The 18,946-nt window shown below is 40.4% G+C and overlaps 2 protein-coding genes across 3 annotated transcripts; one reads left to right on the top strand and one right to left on the bottom strand.

Annotated features, from left to right (window-relative positions):
* Positions 1-569: 569 nt before the first annotated feature.
* LOC135485405 (WD repeat-containing protein 26-like) lies at positions 570-9,099 on the bottom strand. Of its 2 annotated transcripts, none has more exons than XM_064767398.1 (14): positions 8,712-9,099; positions 8,123-8,222; positions 7,808-7,864; positions 7,415-7,551; positions 7,143-7,240; positions 6,822-6,972; positions 6,483-6,621; positions 6,114-6,254; positions 5,682-5,801; positions 5,255-5,400; positions 4,967-5,045; positions 4,556-4,685; positions 4,189-4,377; positions 570-3,819 (listed from the first exon to the last, which is right to left on the bottom strand). In XM_064767398.1, the coding sequence occupies exons 1-14, from the start codon at positions 8,903-8,905 to the stop codon at positions 3,794-3,796; spliced, it is 1,707 nt and encodes a 568-aa protein (XP_064623468.1). In that variant the 5' UTR covers positions 8,906-9,099; the 3' UTR covers positions 570-3,793. The 2 variants fall into 2 exon arrangements, with proteins under 2 accessions (XP_064623468.1, XP_064623467.1); XM_064767397.1 differs by having other exon boundaries at positions 570-3,800.
* Positions 9,100-9,705: 606 nt separating this feature from the next.
* On the top strand, positions 9,706-17,859 carry LOC135484668 (exocyst complex component 5-like). Its single transcript, XM_064766299.1, has 17 exons — positions 9,706-9,838; positions 10,680-10,922; positions 11,126-11,323; positions 11,428-11,495; positions 11,649-11,787; positions 12,048-12,092; positions 12,437-12,577; positions 12,683-12,870; positions 13,117-13,212; positions 13,942-14,101; positions 14,400-14,508; positions 14,699-14,822; positions 15,052-15,138; positions 15,418-15,523; positions 15,713-15,869; positions 16,297-16,457; positions 16,857-17,859. The coding sequence occupies exons 1-17, from the start codon at positions 9,815-9,817 to the stop codon at positions 16,941-16,943; spliced, it is 2,133 nt and encodes a 710-aa protein (XP_064622369.1). The 5' UTR covers positions 9,706-9,814; the 3' UTR covers positions 16,944-17,859.
* Positions 17,860-18,946: the final 1,087 nt, after the last annotated feature.

The following is an 18,946-nucleotide window of genomic DNA, read 5'->3' as shown; positions in this document are numbered from 1 at the left end:
TCAAAGTCGTATATGTACTCTACTGCTGTTAGAGTACTATGTAGTCCAAGCTAAAAACGGCCTATGCAGTTGAGGTTTTGCCCCAATGCTACTGATGCTACTGATGCTAGGGTCAATTGATACCAACATGGGTAACCCTCCTCCTAAACCAAATCCTTAAAACCCCAGGCCAGCTGAAGACCAGTCACCAGATCAAGTTGACACAAAATACAGTCGCTTTTGCATGAACAAGTATACATACATGTAGAACGAGCTGTCCACTGCTGCATAAAGCCAACTTGAAACATGCATACTGCATTACTGGAGTCAAAGTGGCACAGTGGTATAGAGTCCCATGTTCGAAGTTGTCTGAGGTGGTGGATTGGACTCCCAGTCCGTGTGTAGTCAGTCCTCTCAAGTTATCAACAAGATATGCCATTATGCAGATAAGATTACTAGATAAAATCACTACTGCTGATTTAGCATGGAGGGGGGGGCAGATGTCTAAATACTGGCGAGTTGAATATCATTAATGGGAGTGAGAGAGGTATGGGCGAAATGCCTACACAAGAAAAAGACAGGTCATTACCTTTTCGAATTTAAAATATTTTATTATGAGACATTGGTGTTTCACCATACAGTGTTAAAATACATGGGGATGAATTTCATAAACTAATGTACAAATGAGAAAGAAAAGCAAGATATTCTGGACTCGATGCAGTCAGCAAAATACATGTAACCTTATTTTGATATTGAGAATCTACTCCTATTGGTAACTTCATGAAATATAATCTGACATACATGTACATGTACCTGGTTCTTACCCTAGACTCCCTTTTTAAAGAAATGACGAGCGTTGTGCATATGTATGTCATCAGTTGAGTACTTTATAACACATGCCAAATCAAAGTCTTCAGGTAGTATTGACAAGTCCAATTTGGGAGAGGGTATGTTTGTTAGAAAATTTGAATCCCTATTTTAATACTGTGTGCAGGTAACATAACAATCCAAGTCTAAAGTGGTTTGGCAGACACAAAGATGAGCCTGCACTGCCAGAAATTCAAGTGAGGCAGCTGTAGTTTTTCATTGCTGACTGCATCAAGTCAAAATCCTTTACTATAAATTGGAATGAAACTAATGAAGGACTAGCAAAACTGATCAATGGTGTTAGGAAAACCAGCCGACACCTATGCCAAATGGTTACAGTACAACATTTGCCAAGTTCCGCAATGTGAAGAAACTAAACAGTTGTTTATGCTTGAGGACCCTCCGTCACATGGATGTATTATTGAACAGGCTGGCATCAACTTGACAAATACATGTGCGACAGGGTCGCCCGAAAAATCTCCTTATTGGGTATAAAATATTCTACAAACTACCAAAAAATTCTGTCTCCAATAAATGAACACTAAACAAAACACATCTGTACCAGAAAAATGGTTTAAATTAACTCATAGTCATAAAAATGTACATAAAACATTTCAAATCATTTTCATAGACATACGATACTTTTACACATCACTCAGGCCTTTTAGTACTTTGAATCATGTTCACCAGCTTCCATATAAATATCAACTGAAAACAGTACCAACACAATTACAGACAGGAATCAAGCCAGAGGGCAATTTTTGGTAAGATTAAGAAGTTTTCCTTCATGGTATTTTTGAGGCGATTCTCCAACAATCTGACTGTTAAGAGTTCGGAAGAGATTTCTCCTTACTTCAGCATCCTTGTCCTGGCTTGGTCCCCGTTAAGAAAATATTACAGAAGAACCATTTATGACATGACATCGGCCTCAGCACTCACAACATCAGTTTTTACATCCTTCAAGTATCATGAAGGATAAAATGGTTGCAATATTTTGGTATCAATAAATTACTTTAATTGGTGGATTTTTCCAATTATAGGGGTCCTGCATACATTACTAAGACATGCCCGACTAGTTGACCGCTTTCATGATGTACAGAGTCAGTGCATGCAGCCTGGTACTGCTGACCTAGGAGTCAGTTGCGACAGCATCAACATCTAAGAAGTGTGTCAGACTCATACTTATGGCGCAGTAACAGTAATTTAACTTAAATTTTCTTTTTCGCAATTATCTGCAAATGCAAAATACACAAGACGCCAATATTTCGGAGCTTACAGTACTGACAAAGACCCAAACCTTTTACTCTATTTCGATATCAATCTCCCTACATAACATCTTTACAATTATATTGTATAGCTTATTTTGAAGTAGCTTTATAAATCTTTTCCATACTATCTCTTTCTATAAATAGTTTTTCTACAATTCATAAAATTTCTAGAATCCCTGAAGAATCCTTTGATTTCAATCAATTCTTTGGTAAAGAAGTTATCTTTCCATCACACCTGTATCCAACGCTTATTTGTTCATGGAAATACATGAAGATAAATAACTTTCAGTTTCAGATGATATAAAAAAATGCATCCCGTCACTCCTGCTCATTTGGCGGGACAAAAAGTTCAAACCTGCGCAGACAAGGGATTTTTATAGCAGTGACGTGCAATAATCTGCAATATAATCAAACTGGTTTGACATTGATTGCAGGTTGCAATGATGATTGATTATCATTGCATTTGAAGGCACCAGCAACAACCCTGCAGACAAGCAATTTTTGTTGCTGCGATAAAAACCACTTGTCTGCATTGTGCTTTTGAATAAAGGTGACAACATCCCATGACAGATGAAAAGACTACCACTAACCCATCAGCTACATGTAGCATTAAGCAAGAGTAGAATGGTCACTCACAACATTCATCCAGTACATTTCAACATCAGAATCTACTACGACATACCTTACATGTAAAACTGGTTTATACAGTAAAATCATGTAGAAATTATGATGGATGCAAAATGAATTGAATGACAAAATATGTGTACATGTATGGATGGTGACTTTGGTTCATTTGAATAAATTATGGAACTGGCCTCAGTCACAACCTGGCCACTCTGTCCGATGACATTTGCCTAATCTAACAAATTTTGGGCAAAAAATTATTTTCAGATTCTCCTTTTTTTACTAGTACAGAACCAACACTGGTAACGGTATGCACCAAAAGGTGAAATTTCAGTGCAACTGAGCACTGCAAGCACTTTTTTGTTATCATTCTTGAGCTCTGGGTGAACTGAAGGTTGGAAAGGCTCATTTCGTCTTTCCGAAGTATCTGGCACTCAAAATAGTGGAAAACACTGCACTGGACACACTGAATGAAACTCTCTGTTCAAATCCACTACACAAGCTAAGGCACAGCCTTTCCACGATTACTACCTTCAGGGAAGAGTGCATTGTTCTCCAAGACAACTCGACCCCACATTTCTATGAACTACTTCAGCATCAACTGCAGGTCATTCCTTTAATTATAGAAGCCTCAGCTTCAAATATCCAAACACAACAACTGCTACCACTGCTACCACTAAACTCCACTCCATTGAAATGTTCTTTCTGCATATAATAGTTCTCATCTGCCATTCCATCAAAACAGCAGTTGTTAGTTTTTCTTCCATGACATTCCTACGTGTACTCCAGTAGCATATTTCAATCACTACAGAATCAGTTCTTTTATTCTCATTAGTAACATCCACGATTTCCAGAATTCATGACTGAGACTGATCAACACTACGTCCACGACGATTATGCAAAACATCGATATTCCACCAATTGCATAACTTATCTCCTCCTGCTTTGAGTGTTTCCGCTGCCAGGAATATGACTGAGGACTTAAGTCTATGATTCTTCAGGCTAAATACCGTGGTTTTGGTTATACTGGGGTACTTCGCCCAGATGTGTTGTCACTAACATCTGGAAGAAGAGGTGGGAACTGTCACAATGACAGACAAGACGTGAGCAATTTTGATTATGATATTCAGACAATATATTACCGCAAGCCAATCACTGACCATAAGAACTTGTCAAATGGTAATTGTAAATATGAAGACTCAAATGATACAGTGTTCTGACCAGAAGATTAGGAGTCTCATAGTCATACTCTCTCTAATGTAGTTGGGAATTTGTAACAGGGTAAGTTTCCAAAATTTCATAAAAACTGCCTGATTTTATTGAAAGACTTCCTGCTCTTGACATTAACTGTCTGTTCCAATTTACTTTCCCTCAATTGGGGTCCATGTAGGTGCGTTTGGATCACTAGACCCAATGGGTAGCTCTTGAATGAAACTTAACCTGAACTTACCAATGATATTACTAGATTTATGTCTATATGAAAGTGGGCCCCATATTCTGACCGTGCCATCGTCCGAGGCAGTGGCTAGCATGCCAGGTAGAGTTGGGTTCCAATTGACACAACTGACTGTGCGAGTATGACCCTCTAGCACCGCTATTGGCACCTCCTTCTTCCTATGCCAGATATATACTTTATGGTCTGAAAAGGAAAAAAACCTGATATAATAAATCCAAATTAACCCAGCGGCCTATTTTAGAATTTCACACACTTTGCATTGGACTGAACAACATCTCTCTCGAAAGATGTTTTCTCGGAAAATGTTGACAAGGTGTGGCAAAATAAAGATCAAAATAATTTTTTTATGGCTCCTACGTACCTTCACTGCCACTGGCAATGAAATCTTGATTCATTCCCCCAAAACATGAGTGTATTGTATAAAACCCCTGTGTCACACCCTGGTATTTCCTTATTAAGCAGCGATCCTTCAGATCCCATAAGTGCACACCCTGAAATAACAAACAACATTTAAATCCAAGACCGCGCAGGCAGTCACAACAACTGCCAATTAACCCTTTGGCTTTGGGCGACATGCAAAGCATGTCCCGGTCATGTGAGGGCGACGTCCCCTCAGATAAAAGTAAGCTCCATTCAGCACTTTGTCAAAAAGGCTTCTTGGTTTAACAGCAACTGTTTATCATGATGAAAGGTTCAAGGAAAGGCTTATGAAAGGTTCAATGCTATCCACATCAAGTTCAATGGAAGAGGGGAAAGCTTTTTGAGGACCTACCTGAGTTGCTACATTTAAAAGTGCTAATCTTCCCGTATCGTTGATTGTGAAAGACATTATGGGGTGATCTTCTTGAATTCTGAAAAAGATATGAACGACATTTTTGTAAAGTAATTTACAAAGTACAGGCACTGTGATAATGAGGAAATCTGCCATTTGCACATCTACATCTAAACAAAATTCCTACACATTTGATTAGTGAGGGGAGGCACAACTGGGAATAGTCAACTGTGCCAGCAAATGGTTTGATTAAGGATTCAAGCATAGTTCTTCTCGGTCATAACTTACACGTGGAAATCAGTTAATTCATCGAAGTTGTACCCTCTTATTCGCCGATGTGTATCAGCTGCGAAAACAGTCTTTCCGTCTTTTTGACAGGCTAGACACTGCACCCTGACCCCTTCCCAGGAGTCCAACACATTGCCATCAAGATCCTGCAACAATGGGAGATATCATTTAATGGAATTATTTGATGCCTAGGTCAAAAATGAGAAGAGGGAGAACATAATATGTTCTCCCTCTTCTCATGTTTGACATATTATGTCAAACATGAGAAGAGAGAGAACAATGTAAAAAGATTTTATGCGCCAATCAGGTTTATCAAAGGGGACACTGCAAAGGCTAATTTCTTGTGTTTTCAATCAGGGAACATGAGGTTTATAGGAACTAATATCTCAGGGTTTGTAACGTAAATTTCAAATGGCTTACTACTTACACATTGGTAAAACTGCCCTCGCGTTCCACCAGTCACAAATTTCTTACTGTCGACATGCCATGCCACACAGGTTAGACTGTCTTCAGGAGACTGGCTCATCTTCACCCGTAAATCTCCATTCTGCAAATTAACAAACCTCTATACATCCAAATATCTCAAGAATATACACAGGCATATGACCTACTTCATTTAGGACATGTTGAGACTTGCCCTTTGGTGCCCATGGCTAATGCATTCACCTCTAGAAAGAGACACACTCAAGTCTTCTGGAGAAGCAGTGTTCCTTACATCTGTTTCTCCTGTCAGGTGGAATAACCTTGATTTAACCAACACCTGCTTAAAAATCAACACTAATCACTGGGTTCAAACACTCAAACAATGTCTTTTCATAACTGTTCAGGAAATGTTGAAACAGAAAAAGTATAAACTTACATCAACATTCCACAGCCACAGTTCTGAGCAGTCGTCTGGCCCACAAGCTATGATATAGACGTTATCAGGACTCCAAGCTATATATGAAACACCATAAGAGTGGCCTTCAAATGTTCGGTGGTGCCTTAGTTCTTTTGTTTGCTGAAAGGGTAAAGGATTACAGTCAAAATGTAAGATAAAGTTAATTCATTTCAAATTAAATCAACCCAAGTAACAGTGTCCCCTGCCTACTTATAGTTACCCATGGAAACAAATAAGTCAAGTTAAGAGCTTTGCCCAGTTGCACTAGATTGTGACTACGAATTGCCAAATCAGGCGTCTTGCATTACCCAAACAGTCTCTAAACCAGAACTGACTAATCATACATACGTGATCCACTTCCCATACAATGAGCGTCCCATCTTTTGATCCAGTGGCCAACTTGGTGCCATCTGGTGAAAAACTGACAAACAGCACTTCATCACAATGGTCGTTAAGAATCTGGAGAGTACCACATGGAAATTGTTCCCTGAAACAGAATGATATGAATCAGACTGATTTTTGGGAAAGAAACTTCGTAGCCCAGATCCAAGAAAACTTTTAATCTGGCCATGAATTTCTGACATTTTGACAAAACATTTGAATAGACAGTGAAATTCTGAAAAGTGAGGGCCAGGTGTGATCCTCCTCTTTATCACCCCAGAATATGACAACATAAGTGATACATACCTACTGCAGACATGGTCAACCAGCAATGACACTGACTCAGCATCATACTTGGTATTATGATATGGACATTGGTCTTTCTGTAACTCGACTGCTTGGTTCAATAGGGTCTGAAGACGCCGCGGCGGCAACATAATTGTGGGAGGCAGAAAAGCTGGAAAACACATGGAGTAATTTAACTTTCTTGTTTTCTTAAAACAATCAAAGAATCAACATTTCCAAGCTGAAGCTTTTTTAAGTGAGCTTCCACTTAGTCGTCAAGAACCGTTAAACTATTGATCTTCAAAGGACATAAAGCCACAGCAAAACATACAGGTTACTCACACTGTAATTTCTCTACCAATTTCGACCTAGACGATATGCCTTTTCCTTCCCAATCAGCGGATTCTTTAAGATCATCTGAATTACTGCACATCATGAACCTGAAGAAAGAAGACACATGATAAGTTGCTGGATCTCAATTACAGGGCATGCAGAGCAAATGTAGATCCATAACCAGGTCAGGCCTAGTGGATCAGGTTACATTTGAGTAAAGGGATCAGCATGGTTTGTGCATTGACGGAATCAGCAGTCTTGGAATAGATGACCATACTTACGAACTAAGTTCGTGCACTCTTTCTGTATTATACTTCAGAGGAGAGAGCTCATTACGCAGACAGTGCAATGCTTCCAGTAGTTTCCCATCCTCCAACAACTCAAGGTATTTCTGTTCAAGCAACAGAAACTTCATCCTCTGAAAGAGAAAATCATTTAAATTCTTAAATTAGAAACTTTACCAAGAAAGGCAACACAGATTGACCGAGTGAATGACAGATTAGTTGATTTCAGTTAAAAAGCCTATTCACCTTGACCTAGCTGTCTTTCTCAAATGAAAAGACAGCTTGGCATTGGTGAGTATATAAGCTAGTTACCTGCCATTTGTTCAGTCCTGGGGAATAATTAAATGAAAGAAACTGGTGAAGAAACTGTTAATCTGAGAGATATCTTACCAAAATGCCTTGCTGCGACTCTACCAGAGCCTTCAGCTCATTCAAATCGACATCGGACTGTAGGAAAAGAAAGAAGATAGGACTTAACATTTGTTACCGTTGAGCACATTCATAAAGAGAGTGGAGGAGAAGTTGGATGCCCTGTTTCACTGTACCTCAATTTAAAATGCTCTCATTGCCTGCTCCAAAACCTTTATTTATACTGTTAGGTAGGCCTACACTTGGCAAATGATGCCATCAACGTGATACTTACTAAAGTTAGTAACTACTGATACCCTTATTCACTTTAAAGAATGGGTGATATCCTTAAATTACCTTATCCCATTCTCCATCCATCACATGAGATCGGAATTTAGCAGCAGCAGGATGTTCCAGCATGCATCCCGACTCTGTCATCAGCTGTTCAACTGTGCGCCTAGCAAGCAAGGAAAGCACAATCATCATAATATACAAGTATTTATATCAACCCGGAGAAAGTAATTTGATTTGAAAAGCAACTTAAAAAACGCTACCCCCTCACTATTGACACTAAGCACAGAGCTGATACTAAGAAGTGATAGAAAATTTTAACAAAGTTTCACTATACGACTATTTCGCATGACTATTCAGCTTGTAAAAGTCAGAAAATATTTTCAGTTCGGCTGCATCCTTCCTTGGTAATCACAGGATACGCCTTGGGATACAGAAAATATGACAACCTGCATGGTAGTAGTATGGTAGTACCAACTATGATTGATCAGCTGTCTGACACATCAGCTGGCATTTTGAGAGACTAAGGGTATACACTGTTGCAATACACACTGAACTATGTACACAAAATGTACATAGTTCAGAGTGTACATGTAATACACATTGATTTCGCAAATTTAGCAGCATCGAATTCATCACAGAATATATTCCTTACTCAAGTCCCATTTCTTTCAGATGCTGTCCTATCAATCGCACAATATCCTGGTCTGTCTGGGACATGTCTTTTTGGCCACCAGCAGAGTGGCCTGCATCACCGTTCACGGCATCAACGGAGCAAGCTCCGTTAGTGATTTGGGAAGAACTTTCTCCAGTATCGCCATTGTGCTGAGGGCAGCCATTGGCCTGCATAGTGTCGGATAAACGCTGCTTTTTCCGCGGTGGGGACGAAACTCCACCGTCTTCGGACTCCGAGGACGATGCCAGGCTTGCTTCCCTTTTCCCGTGTGTGGAATCTGTCGCAAAACAGAACGACACGGGTAGAAATCAGGGAGAAAAACGGGTTTATAATCAGGAGTATCAACACCAATCCGCGGATTCTCGACTTTATTTTGCCCGGTGACGTCACATTCGTCGTGGCTGACGGGAACCTCCGACGTCGAGGCCTAAACGCTTTTCACTAGTATTCCTCAAATAATGGGTTAATTGGCACTACTGATAGTGAAAAAGTGACTTGTTCTTATCTATGTTATATTCATCTATTATTATCAAAGCAATACACATAAAAATGCCTTATTAGCATTACGAATAGAATCATCGGAATCAAAACAAATGCACGTGACACAAATCCACATGTCGTTGTTGGTAAACATGCCCATCAATGGCCAAAACTGGGCGTGGCTCTGGCACTTGTTCATTTTGGCTAAACCGATAATGAATAATTAAAACTGAAAAAAGCCTCAACATCTTTTTAAATCACTCGGTCAGTAAACCGGATTAATCATTCCCATGGCCTTAGAGACTAGAGTTTGATGTGTTTGTTAAGTGTTTGGACATTGGTGACTTGTTCTCACCCTCACCAATACGATTGTTTATTATGGACTCATATAGACAATCATTGATTCCCGGTTGGTGATTTTATTTGAAACACCCAGTACATTGCAATGATGAACGACGGCCGTGGTGGATTGATGAAAGTGGGTTTATCGGAACGACGACCACAGTTTAAAAACCAAAACACTTCCAAATTTTGCAGCAAAATCATGAATAAGTTGTATTCATAGACATATTTGAACCGATTGATGACCACATATTGAAAGTATGTCTGTCGAAGAACTTGAGCAGGTATGCGTAGTCAAGGTTTAAGGCCCGATATTGCTATGCAGGCAGTTGAAACGCCCAGTTTTAATATTTTTCAGAATCTTGCACCACATTTTCCGAGGGTTTTTCCTCTGTTCTCATCCCAGTTTTGGCTCACCTTATCAAAGTATTTTCGGCTTTATTTTCAAACCAACTAATTGTGATATAGATGCAAAAATGTAGCATTTTCTGTGGCTTAGATGACCATGGTGTCATTGATGACCACAGGATCACCCGATCAGGAATAAGACTAGAGGCCCTCGCACCAGGACCAGGCGGTGGAAGCCACTGTGGGCCACAACAAACAAAACCGCATGGATGCACACCACATGAGGACATTTTGGGATTTCCAGGAACTCGGACCTCGATCAAAATCCAGGCAAAAAATGCCATCGGAAAATGTGGTGCTGATTCCCAGGTGCATCTTGTCATCATGTATTGTATGTAGGCTATGGTGGCCACATTCAAGAAACCTCAACGTTTGTCCACCTCGTTTAAAGGCAACTCCAGCACTAACAGCATATATCGCACTATGCCACTCTACCCTTGAATATGCCGCTGCCGTGTGGGTTCCTAAGCCTAATAGCAAAGAAGAAAAGACTCTTGAAAAAACACAAAGAATGGCAGCCCGTTTTGTCGAACAAGACTACCGCCAAACCACCTCTTAGTGTCATACTTAAGTAGAAGAAGAAAAAGAAGATTATTCCTCTCTTCTTGGTTTTCACCAGTATTGGGCTGTAACACCAAAAGGGCTACAGAGTTCAAGTCTAGAGGTTTTTCTATGCAACCAAACAATACATTGATGTTTATATATGATCTTTTCAAGGAGCCTTTCGATGCTGATGATTTTGTTGAGCGTATAGCATGGAGGACAACAACAAACATATCAAAAGGAACTATTGAAGATTTTGATCCAGACATCTTGCATACGTCTTTTGAGAAGACCATTTCAGATTTGAAGGACCTGAACTTAGTAGTACAAAATCGTGCTGAGAAATTGGAAATGTTATGCCGCGAGGAGGAGAAGAACCATTGGACACGAGTTGCGGAACTGCACAAGAGTATACAGGTTGGTACAAGTTTTGCATCAGGTGGAACCTGTATAAGGACTCATTCTGAACTTCTGGTGGTATTCTCTCCATTGTAATACCTTGGGCTCATATCAGTGGGATGCCAGCTCAGTATGACACACAGCTCAGTGCAGAAGTATGTGGTGGTGCAGGTCCAATGTAATTATGTTATCGATGTGACTAAGAATCCTTTCTCTTTTAGACCGCACACTCACACTTCCAAGTCCTTGATGAAAGAATCAACTACGTCGCTACCAAAGTGGTGCATCTGGGAGACCAGTTGGAGGGGGTCAACATCCCTAGAGCAAGGGCCGTTGAGGCACAGAAACTCATGAACTTCTTTTCAGAGTTTTTGTCAGATGAACCATTGAAGTCGGCTGTCTTCACTGAACCCAACCAGGTGAGAGGTCAATCAAGTTTTCTCTCAACCTCCAACATTGTATCTAGTGTAATATATTTTTTCTCTTTTGTTAAAATTAATCCTTTATGACATATCTTCTTCAGCTTTACCTGTCAGCTGATATCATCCAGAAACTACACCTAATCGCCCAAGAGTTACCTCAAGGTACCAAGTAAGTAAATCTTAATTGTGATTTTTCCTTTTGTAATAAATTGTTCTAGCCTGTTTTATGACTTCTAACTGACACCATATTTCCTTCTGTCAAGTTAAATGGATTTCTTTTGTAGACTGCGCAAATCCTGCAAATTTTCTCTTCTGTTTGTAGGTTTGATACTGCCCGGCAGAAGATTTCAGACAAATATGATGAGATCGAAAGCAATCTGATAGATGATTTTCTCCAGGCTCATCACAATGGTGATAAGAGGACCATGAAGAGAGTAGCAGCCACATTGTCACATTTTAAGGTAACTGATCATCTTTTTGGACCTTGAGAGTGTTCTGTATGTGGAAACACCAAAAGAACACCATAAGAACCTCACCTGAATGTGAGGTTCAGCTGATCAGATGCTGTTATGATAGCATTATCAGTTGTTCAATATCAAGTCAACAATTATCTAGAATGTGAGCAAGAATTACAATGTTCCAGTTGAGATGCACTAGACATACGGATTTCATAAAAATCGCAATATTTTTGTTATCCACCCTTGTTTGTTGCTTGTTTCAGGGTTATCCACAGTGCATAGATGCCTTTGTTGAAGAGAGTCAGAAGGTCAGCTTGAATTCGTTTATGAAATCAAACATTTAGTTGTAAAGCTACAATAATTCTGTTTATAAAGTTGGATGGGCTGTCATATCATATGGACACCAGTAGTTGCTTCTGGATTTGTAGGAGATGCATCTCGGGTGAGAGGTTGATTGATATCCAGTTAACTGCCTAATAAGAGTGGTACCTGCTTATTCTTCATGGCCTTGAGAAGCAATGCAAGGGTCATGTGTCTTGCTCAAGAACACAAGTATGAAATGGCGATGTTTCTTAAACTCGAGACCTGCTGGTTAAAAATATGCCTGACAAAGTCGACTCAATTTTATGTTTTGTGGTTGTTCTTTTTCCAGGGTAAATTTGTACAACAAGATGTGTTTGCTGAGACACTACCGTTGTGTTACAAAACCAACCTACTCATCAATGAGGTATTCACCAATCCAGAGGCTGTCATGGCAAAGCTCGTGCTAAATATATATCACGGTAAATTACAGGTGAGTCCAATGATTTGCTGTTGCTGGCTCTTCTAAAGGATGAATGAAAGAAAGTGCAAGGCTTGAAGGTCAAGTTGACATTGATCCATATTCTCACTTTTCCAGGATCATATCAACGGCATACTCTCTGACAGATTTGACTCTGAGAAATATCTGAAAAATCTCTACACCCTATACACGAGAACAACCAAGCTTTCAAATGACTTGTCAGGGTTCCAGATGGGCAGTGACTCTACATTTCTCCCAAAGTTAACTAAAAGCATCTTCAGTAAATACTTGGACTCATATATCAGGTATGTTCTTGTGAGAAATGTACGCAGGTGTTTACTTGTGACCAACGTACGCGATGTACACAGGTGTAGACTTTTGACAGATGTGCACATGTGACCATTGTACACGAGTGTGTACTTGTGACCAAAATACACAGTCACAAGTACACTTCACGGATATATATCTGAGTTTTCAATTGATCTAATAAGTTTTACTCGCACCAATTCTATTTCCTTGATCCCTATTTTATTATTTTCTACTCATTTCAGTGCTGAAACGAAATTCCTCAATGAAAAGTCGGCGTATATTTTGGGCCGTTACTACGAACATAAGAATCATCAGAAGAGAGTGATCCCTACTGGAGGGTAAGTTAGGATAACATTGGAGGTGCAAATATAAGTGACAGATACATGTCCAAAGTGAAGAATGTTGGGGACAGGTAATCTCCCTGGCAGACTCCACAGGTTGTAGCAAAATATCCTTATGCATGTAGTGACCATTGATTTGGACTGTAGCACAACATTTGTCTTATAGTCTTAAGAGAGCTACCACAAATCCTATTTTAGGTGGTTTATACCAAAGACATTTTCTATTGATACAGTCAAAGGCCCCCGAGAACTCCTCAAAACACAGGAATGTAGGTTTTTCTGCGCCTTTCTGTTAATGCTTTTCTGTTCCGTTTTCTTTACCTTATTCTCTGTTATATTTGAGCTGTTAAAAACGTTGACTTTGATTTTTATTGAGAAAGAAAACCTGACAGCTAAAAATAACAGCTTTTGTCCAAGATGCCATGTCCAAGGTTGATAAAGGTTTACCTTTAAATGTTATGAGCGTGCCTTGAAAAAAAGACAAGAGTCCGGGCGTTGTTCACACGACGCGCACTTTGTTGGCAAGGTCAATGGGGACACAGATTGACATCCAAAGTGGATGCCCAAATGACGTCGATTTTCTTTATAGGAGGGTCTGGTTCTGTTCTGTTGTGATGGTGAACTGATATCTTTATCCACTGTGACCTTGCAACCAGCAGACAAGTCAACTCAAAGATTTGGTATGTCCCGGCATAAATGTTTTCACATTTCATTCTTTTCGTTTAGGCTGCATGACTTGGCCCGAGACATCCAAGCGAAGATTGGCACAAAGACCATCAACTTCGGTCCAGCGATAGAGGACTTTGGAGGTGAAACATTCCTCTCACAAGAGGTCGCCATCAATCTCTTACAGGAATGCAAGATGGCTTTTAAGAGATGCCAAGTGGTAAGAATCATCCGTGGTTTAAATTAAAGGTTGCTGAAGTGATTTCAATCTGGATGATGTGGTCAAACAGAGTTTTTGCCTTGTTTTCATTTTTTCCTAGGGTTCAATTCATTAGTTGCTGTGCAGCCATAGAGACGTTTTAGGATCTGGCAGTGAAAGAGATAAATAAGAAATAATAAAAGACACTGTCATGTTAATCTTAGATTCCAGCTGATGTTACACTGACAAGACTCTGAGAATAGATATCTCAGAATCTTTTTACTTTATACACTTATGTTCATTATCTGATTCATTTCAGCTGTCTAGTCAAACAGACCTTCCTAATCATTCGATGCTGATCTATGACATCTTAGTGCAATATTTATGTCAAGAACACATAGATTATGCCTTAGAACTGGGCCTACAAGGTGAGTTAACCTCCTGACTGATTATCAGTTGTCTAAACTTGTAAAAAAGCATTGTTTGTCCACTGATATGTCCAGAAAAATGGTGTCCCAGTTTACATCTCTGGCATGTTTGGTCCTATAACTGGATCAGAGCAAGCCTTATTCCTATCTTACAAATCTGAGTACATCTATATATTTCCGTCTTATTCAGCTATACCACCTCCTGACCAGAAAGTTGAGCCAAAGATCTATTTCTTTGATGTGGTGGGACAGGCGAACACAATGTTTCATCTGTTTGAGAAACAGTTCAGTAACTGCCTCATTCCTCTAGTCAGGTAAGACAATCCCATGCCTCGATCCAGAACCCCCCTCATTTCTCTGCCGGTTCATCCAGAAATACAATCCTGGCTACTCCCCGGGTTCGAACCCAGACCCTATTGCATTGCAGCCAGCAGTGTTAACCACTAGGTTGTGAGCCTCCTTCCAAAAGTCCCATCTTCAGCCAACAAGGAGGAGTACAGCATTGCAGGCTCTTTCTCACCTGTATTTGGTGTTCTGTTTTAGCTCATCTCCTAAACACAGCGAGTGTCTCCAGAAGAAACGAGACCTGATGGAGCAGATGGAGAACAAGATGGACACAGGTTTAGATAGGTAAGAAAGCTTATTGTATCCATCTTCCACTGTGGTCTAGTTCCTCAGACTCGAGCCAAGTGGTCAAGATGTACCTTGTTCAAACCCCACAGTCGATTTGGGACTCAAGGCAGGTCTTACTTGCCTTTACTCCACCCAGGTGTATAAATTGATACTGGTCAGACATTACAGATGGACGACATGAGATTCTAAGAGTTCACTCAGCTAAAAAGTGTAAGAATATACCCTTTGAAGCCTATAGCGTTAATCCTACCAGATCTTTTTACTATCTTTCCCTAGGTCTCTGCTAGCTTCAATAGGCTGGGTGAAATATATCCTCAACTCAGAACAAAAGAAGACAGACTTCAAACCAGATGATGATGTGCCAATGCAGATGTTTTCTCCGGTTAGTCTTTGTCACTGTCGGGACTGACTGGTCTTGACCTTTGACTGAGTTTTTTCGCTAGTATATGAATGATGTTTTAAAAAGGCCCATTGCTTTCAAAGAAATAGCCTCATGGCATCAAGTCCAATGGATCAAGTGACATGCAAAGCTTGATCATACAATATTCACACAGCTCATTCTCTGTTCCAGCCATGCCGTGGTGTGGTCAAGTATGTGAGTGGTCAGCTGGAGTCCATACGAGATGCACTTGATGGGAAAAATGTTGAGGCTGTCCTTACTGAATTTGGAACAAGATTTCATCGCGTGGTGTATGAGCATCTCCAAAAATACGAATTCAATTCCATGGGTAAGTTGAGTCGCTGCTCTACTCTTGGAAATCTTATCAGTTTGGGTTACACATGGTTTTCAAATTGGTCCACCTTTCTACAAGGGAGAACCCTGCTACGTTGTAGCAGTGAGTGATGGGCCCATTGTCTTTATGTTAAACAATGTCTGCAATTATCTCTTTTCCAATAGTTACCCAGGTTTTTGGTGGACAATGTTCACTTTTGTATAAGTTCCATTGATATCCACACAGTTTTGTTGCAAATCTTTGTGAGTACCCGATATAACTCATGGTTTCAGACATCTTGAACTGTTTTTTCGAATCAGATCTGTGTGATATTCTTGGCTGTGTTGTGTTGTCCTTTGTCTCTTGCGTCTTCCATAGGATGTCTAACTTCATCCATATCCAAGATATTCAGAGAAATGTTTTCATGATTTTATTTTTGCAGGTGCTATGTTGGCTATTTGTGATGTGAACGAATACAGGAAGTGTGTACAAGAATTCAAGGTGCCGATTGTGACGCAGTTGTTTAACACACTGCATGCCCTTTGTAATCTTCTCGTTGTCGTCCCTGATAATCTCAAGCAAGTCTGCAATGGAGAACAATTGGTAAGGATGATTGGCAGTTTAGGAATTGGTACTTCAGTGTCGGTATTGGTTGTTACGCTGAACATGGTGATGGTGGTATTAAAAAGTTTGGTGAAATGACAGCTCTTTTCGAGGGGTGTTTGGTGAGAGAGACAACCAATTCCGTAAAGTATCAGTTTCTATTTTGAACACCCCCGCTGATAATCTGCTTATGACTTTTGACACTGTCAACTTTTGGATGTATTCTTTCAACAAAAACTCTAACAATAGTGATTTCTGATATAATTAACATGTTCCAAAGTTCATTGATATGATAATCTGTGGGACGTACCACAACAACCAGGAATTTGAAATACTAGGTTCTCCTTTGGCAGAGGGTGGCTGTTTCTATGATTTTAAACTTGTATCTTGTCATTTCAGGGTGGATTGGACAAAGCTGTGCTTCAGTCATTTGTACAACTCCGAGCAGACTATAAGACTGCTAAGCTAGCCAATCATTTCAAGTAGAAGGAGGATGTGACTTATCTGTACAGTTGAACCTCTCTATAAAGGACACTCTTGGGACTGGCAAATGCTGTGCTTAATTGAGATATGTCCTGATTACAAAGGTCAAATTCTATGGAAACAACCAATAAAACTGGCTAGCAATTAGGAAAGACCATTGCACCTTTGTTGTAAGGATTCCACTAGTACCTTATGTGACATGCAGGGTTGGCGCACCCGTTCCCATATTCGCCACTTGCGAATGCTGCACATGAGTGGGGAATGTATTATGTAAAACAATGTCTGGCTAAAAATGTTGCGAATTCAATCTGAATTGCCATGATTTGGCGAGAGAGTAATAGTATTGTGCGAAAATTGATCAAAGTCTATCAAAAAGATCCACTTCCACGCAAAATGCACCAAGGAACGATCGTTAGTCAGTCAAACTTTATCATATTTGAGGGCGGCCGCGCTATCACACGTGGTTGCTATCGTCTGCATTGTAGTTCTACCCGTTGCCGCTACTGTGATTTTGGTGGCGCTGCTAGTCGCCTTACGCATACATTATCGGCTAGTTTCCCGCTCGCTTCGTTGCCATGGAGTCTCCGGTCACGGGTTCCGCGAATCGTTCGTTGATTTGCTAGTCTCGTTACTGGCGGGCTACCATTCTCGCACATGTTACTGTGGGCTGGGTCGGCCCCAAGGTGGGCGAACGATCGGCAATGGCTAGAGCTGACTTAATATGGCTAAAAGTGATGTGATGTAATGTGGATGTTGCTGTCCAATCCATTAAGTGGTCTGACCATAACATGAGATAGTTGGATAATATATTAACGATATGATTGTTTTCTGTATATACCTGTATCATGTTGTAAGACTTATTTCGGTTTTCGGCTTTTTGTATCCGCTACAAATAAGTGAACATGTAACAATAAAGATTCATTTTATCTATACACTGTAGTCTTGACAGTATGTATCCAATCCTATCTACCGGTACTGTCTTGTCGTGGCATGCTGCCGTCCTTTGTCAACATTCACAACCTTGAATTGTCCCGAACTACGGTAATGGCATGGTACTGTCCTTCGAAGAATGTCACAACCTAGCCCTGTCCAAAACAACATAAATGGCACCGAGACGAATTTCACAACCTTCCACTGTTCAAAACAACACTAACAGCAATGTACTGTCCCCAGACGAATGTCATGACCTCGTAGTGTCCAAAACCACAGTAATTGCATTTGCATGTCCGTAGACAAATGTCTCTACGTTGCATTGTCCCAAACAACAGAAACAGCGTTTAACTGACATCTCCAGACAAATGTCACAACCTTGCATTGTCCAAAAGAACAGTCATGGCATTGTAATGTCCCTGGACAAATGTCACAACCTCCCAAACAACGGTCACTACACTGTACTGTATCTGGACAAATGGCATTATCACAACCTTGCATTGTCCCAAACAACAGTAACGGCGTTGTACTGTCTTTCGACAAATGTCACAACCTTGCATTGTCCAAAACAACAGTCATGGCATGTTCCTGGACAAATATCACAATCTTCCAAACAACAGCCACGGCAGTGTACCATCCCACGACAACTGTCACAACCTTGAACTGTCCCTAAACAACCGTCACAACACTGTTTCCCTCTGTACAACTGTCACAACCTTGAACTGTCCCCAAACAAATGCCAGAAACCTAGCACCACACCGAGTCCGAGTCTTCATCTCAAGCTGGCATCTCGGGAAAATCGATTTGAGGGCGATAAAGGCGTCCAGATTCACTCCTAAAAATTCTAGGTAGGCTTACCACTGAAATCCAACGTAATGAATCAGGCCTGTTGAGTAACTCGTGCTGAGGAAGAGCAGCTAATACGGTATTACGTCATCATCACAACATTGGATAAACCCTAGAAATACAGAATATGAGATTGCATTGATAGCGCCAAGAATGAAAAGGGAGCATGTTCTCACGCAATGCCCTCGTGAACCTTCTCTTGATGACGTGGATTGTTGTCCTCTCGTCCT

The sequence above is a fragment of the Lineus longissimus genome, chromosome 3 (assembly GCF_910592395.1).
Source record: "Lineus longissimus chromosome 3, tnLinLong1.2, whole genome shotgun sequence".
Taxonomy (NCBI): domain Eukaryota; kingdom Metazoa; phylum Nemertea; class Pilidiophora; order Heteronemertea; family Lineidae; genus Lineus; species Lineus longissimus.
This window is presented reverse-complemented; position numbering and strand designations above follow the sequence as displayed.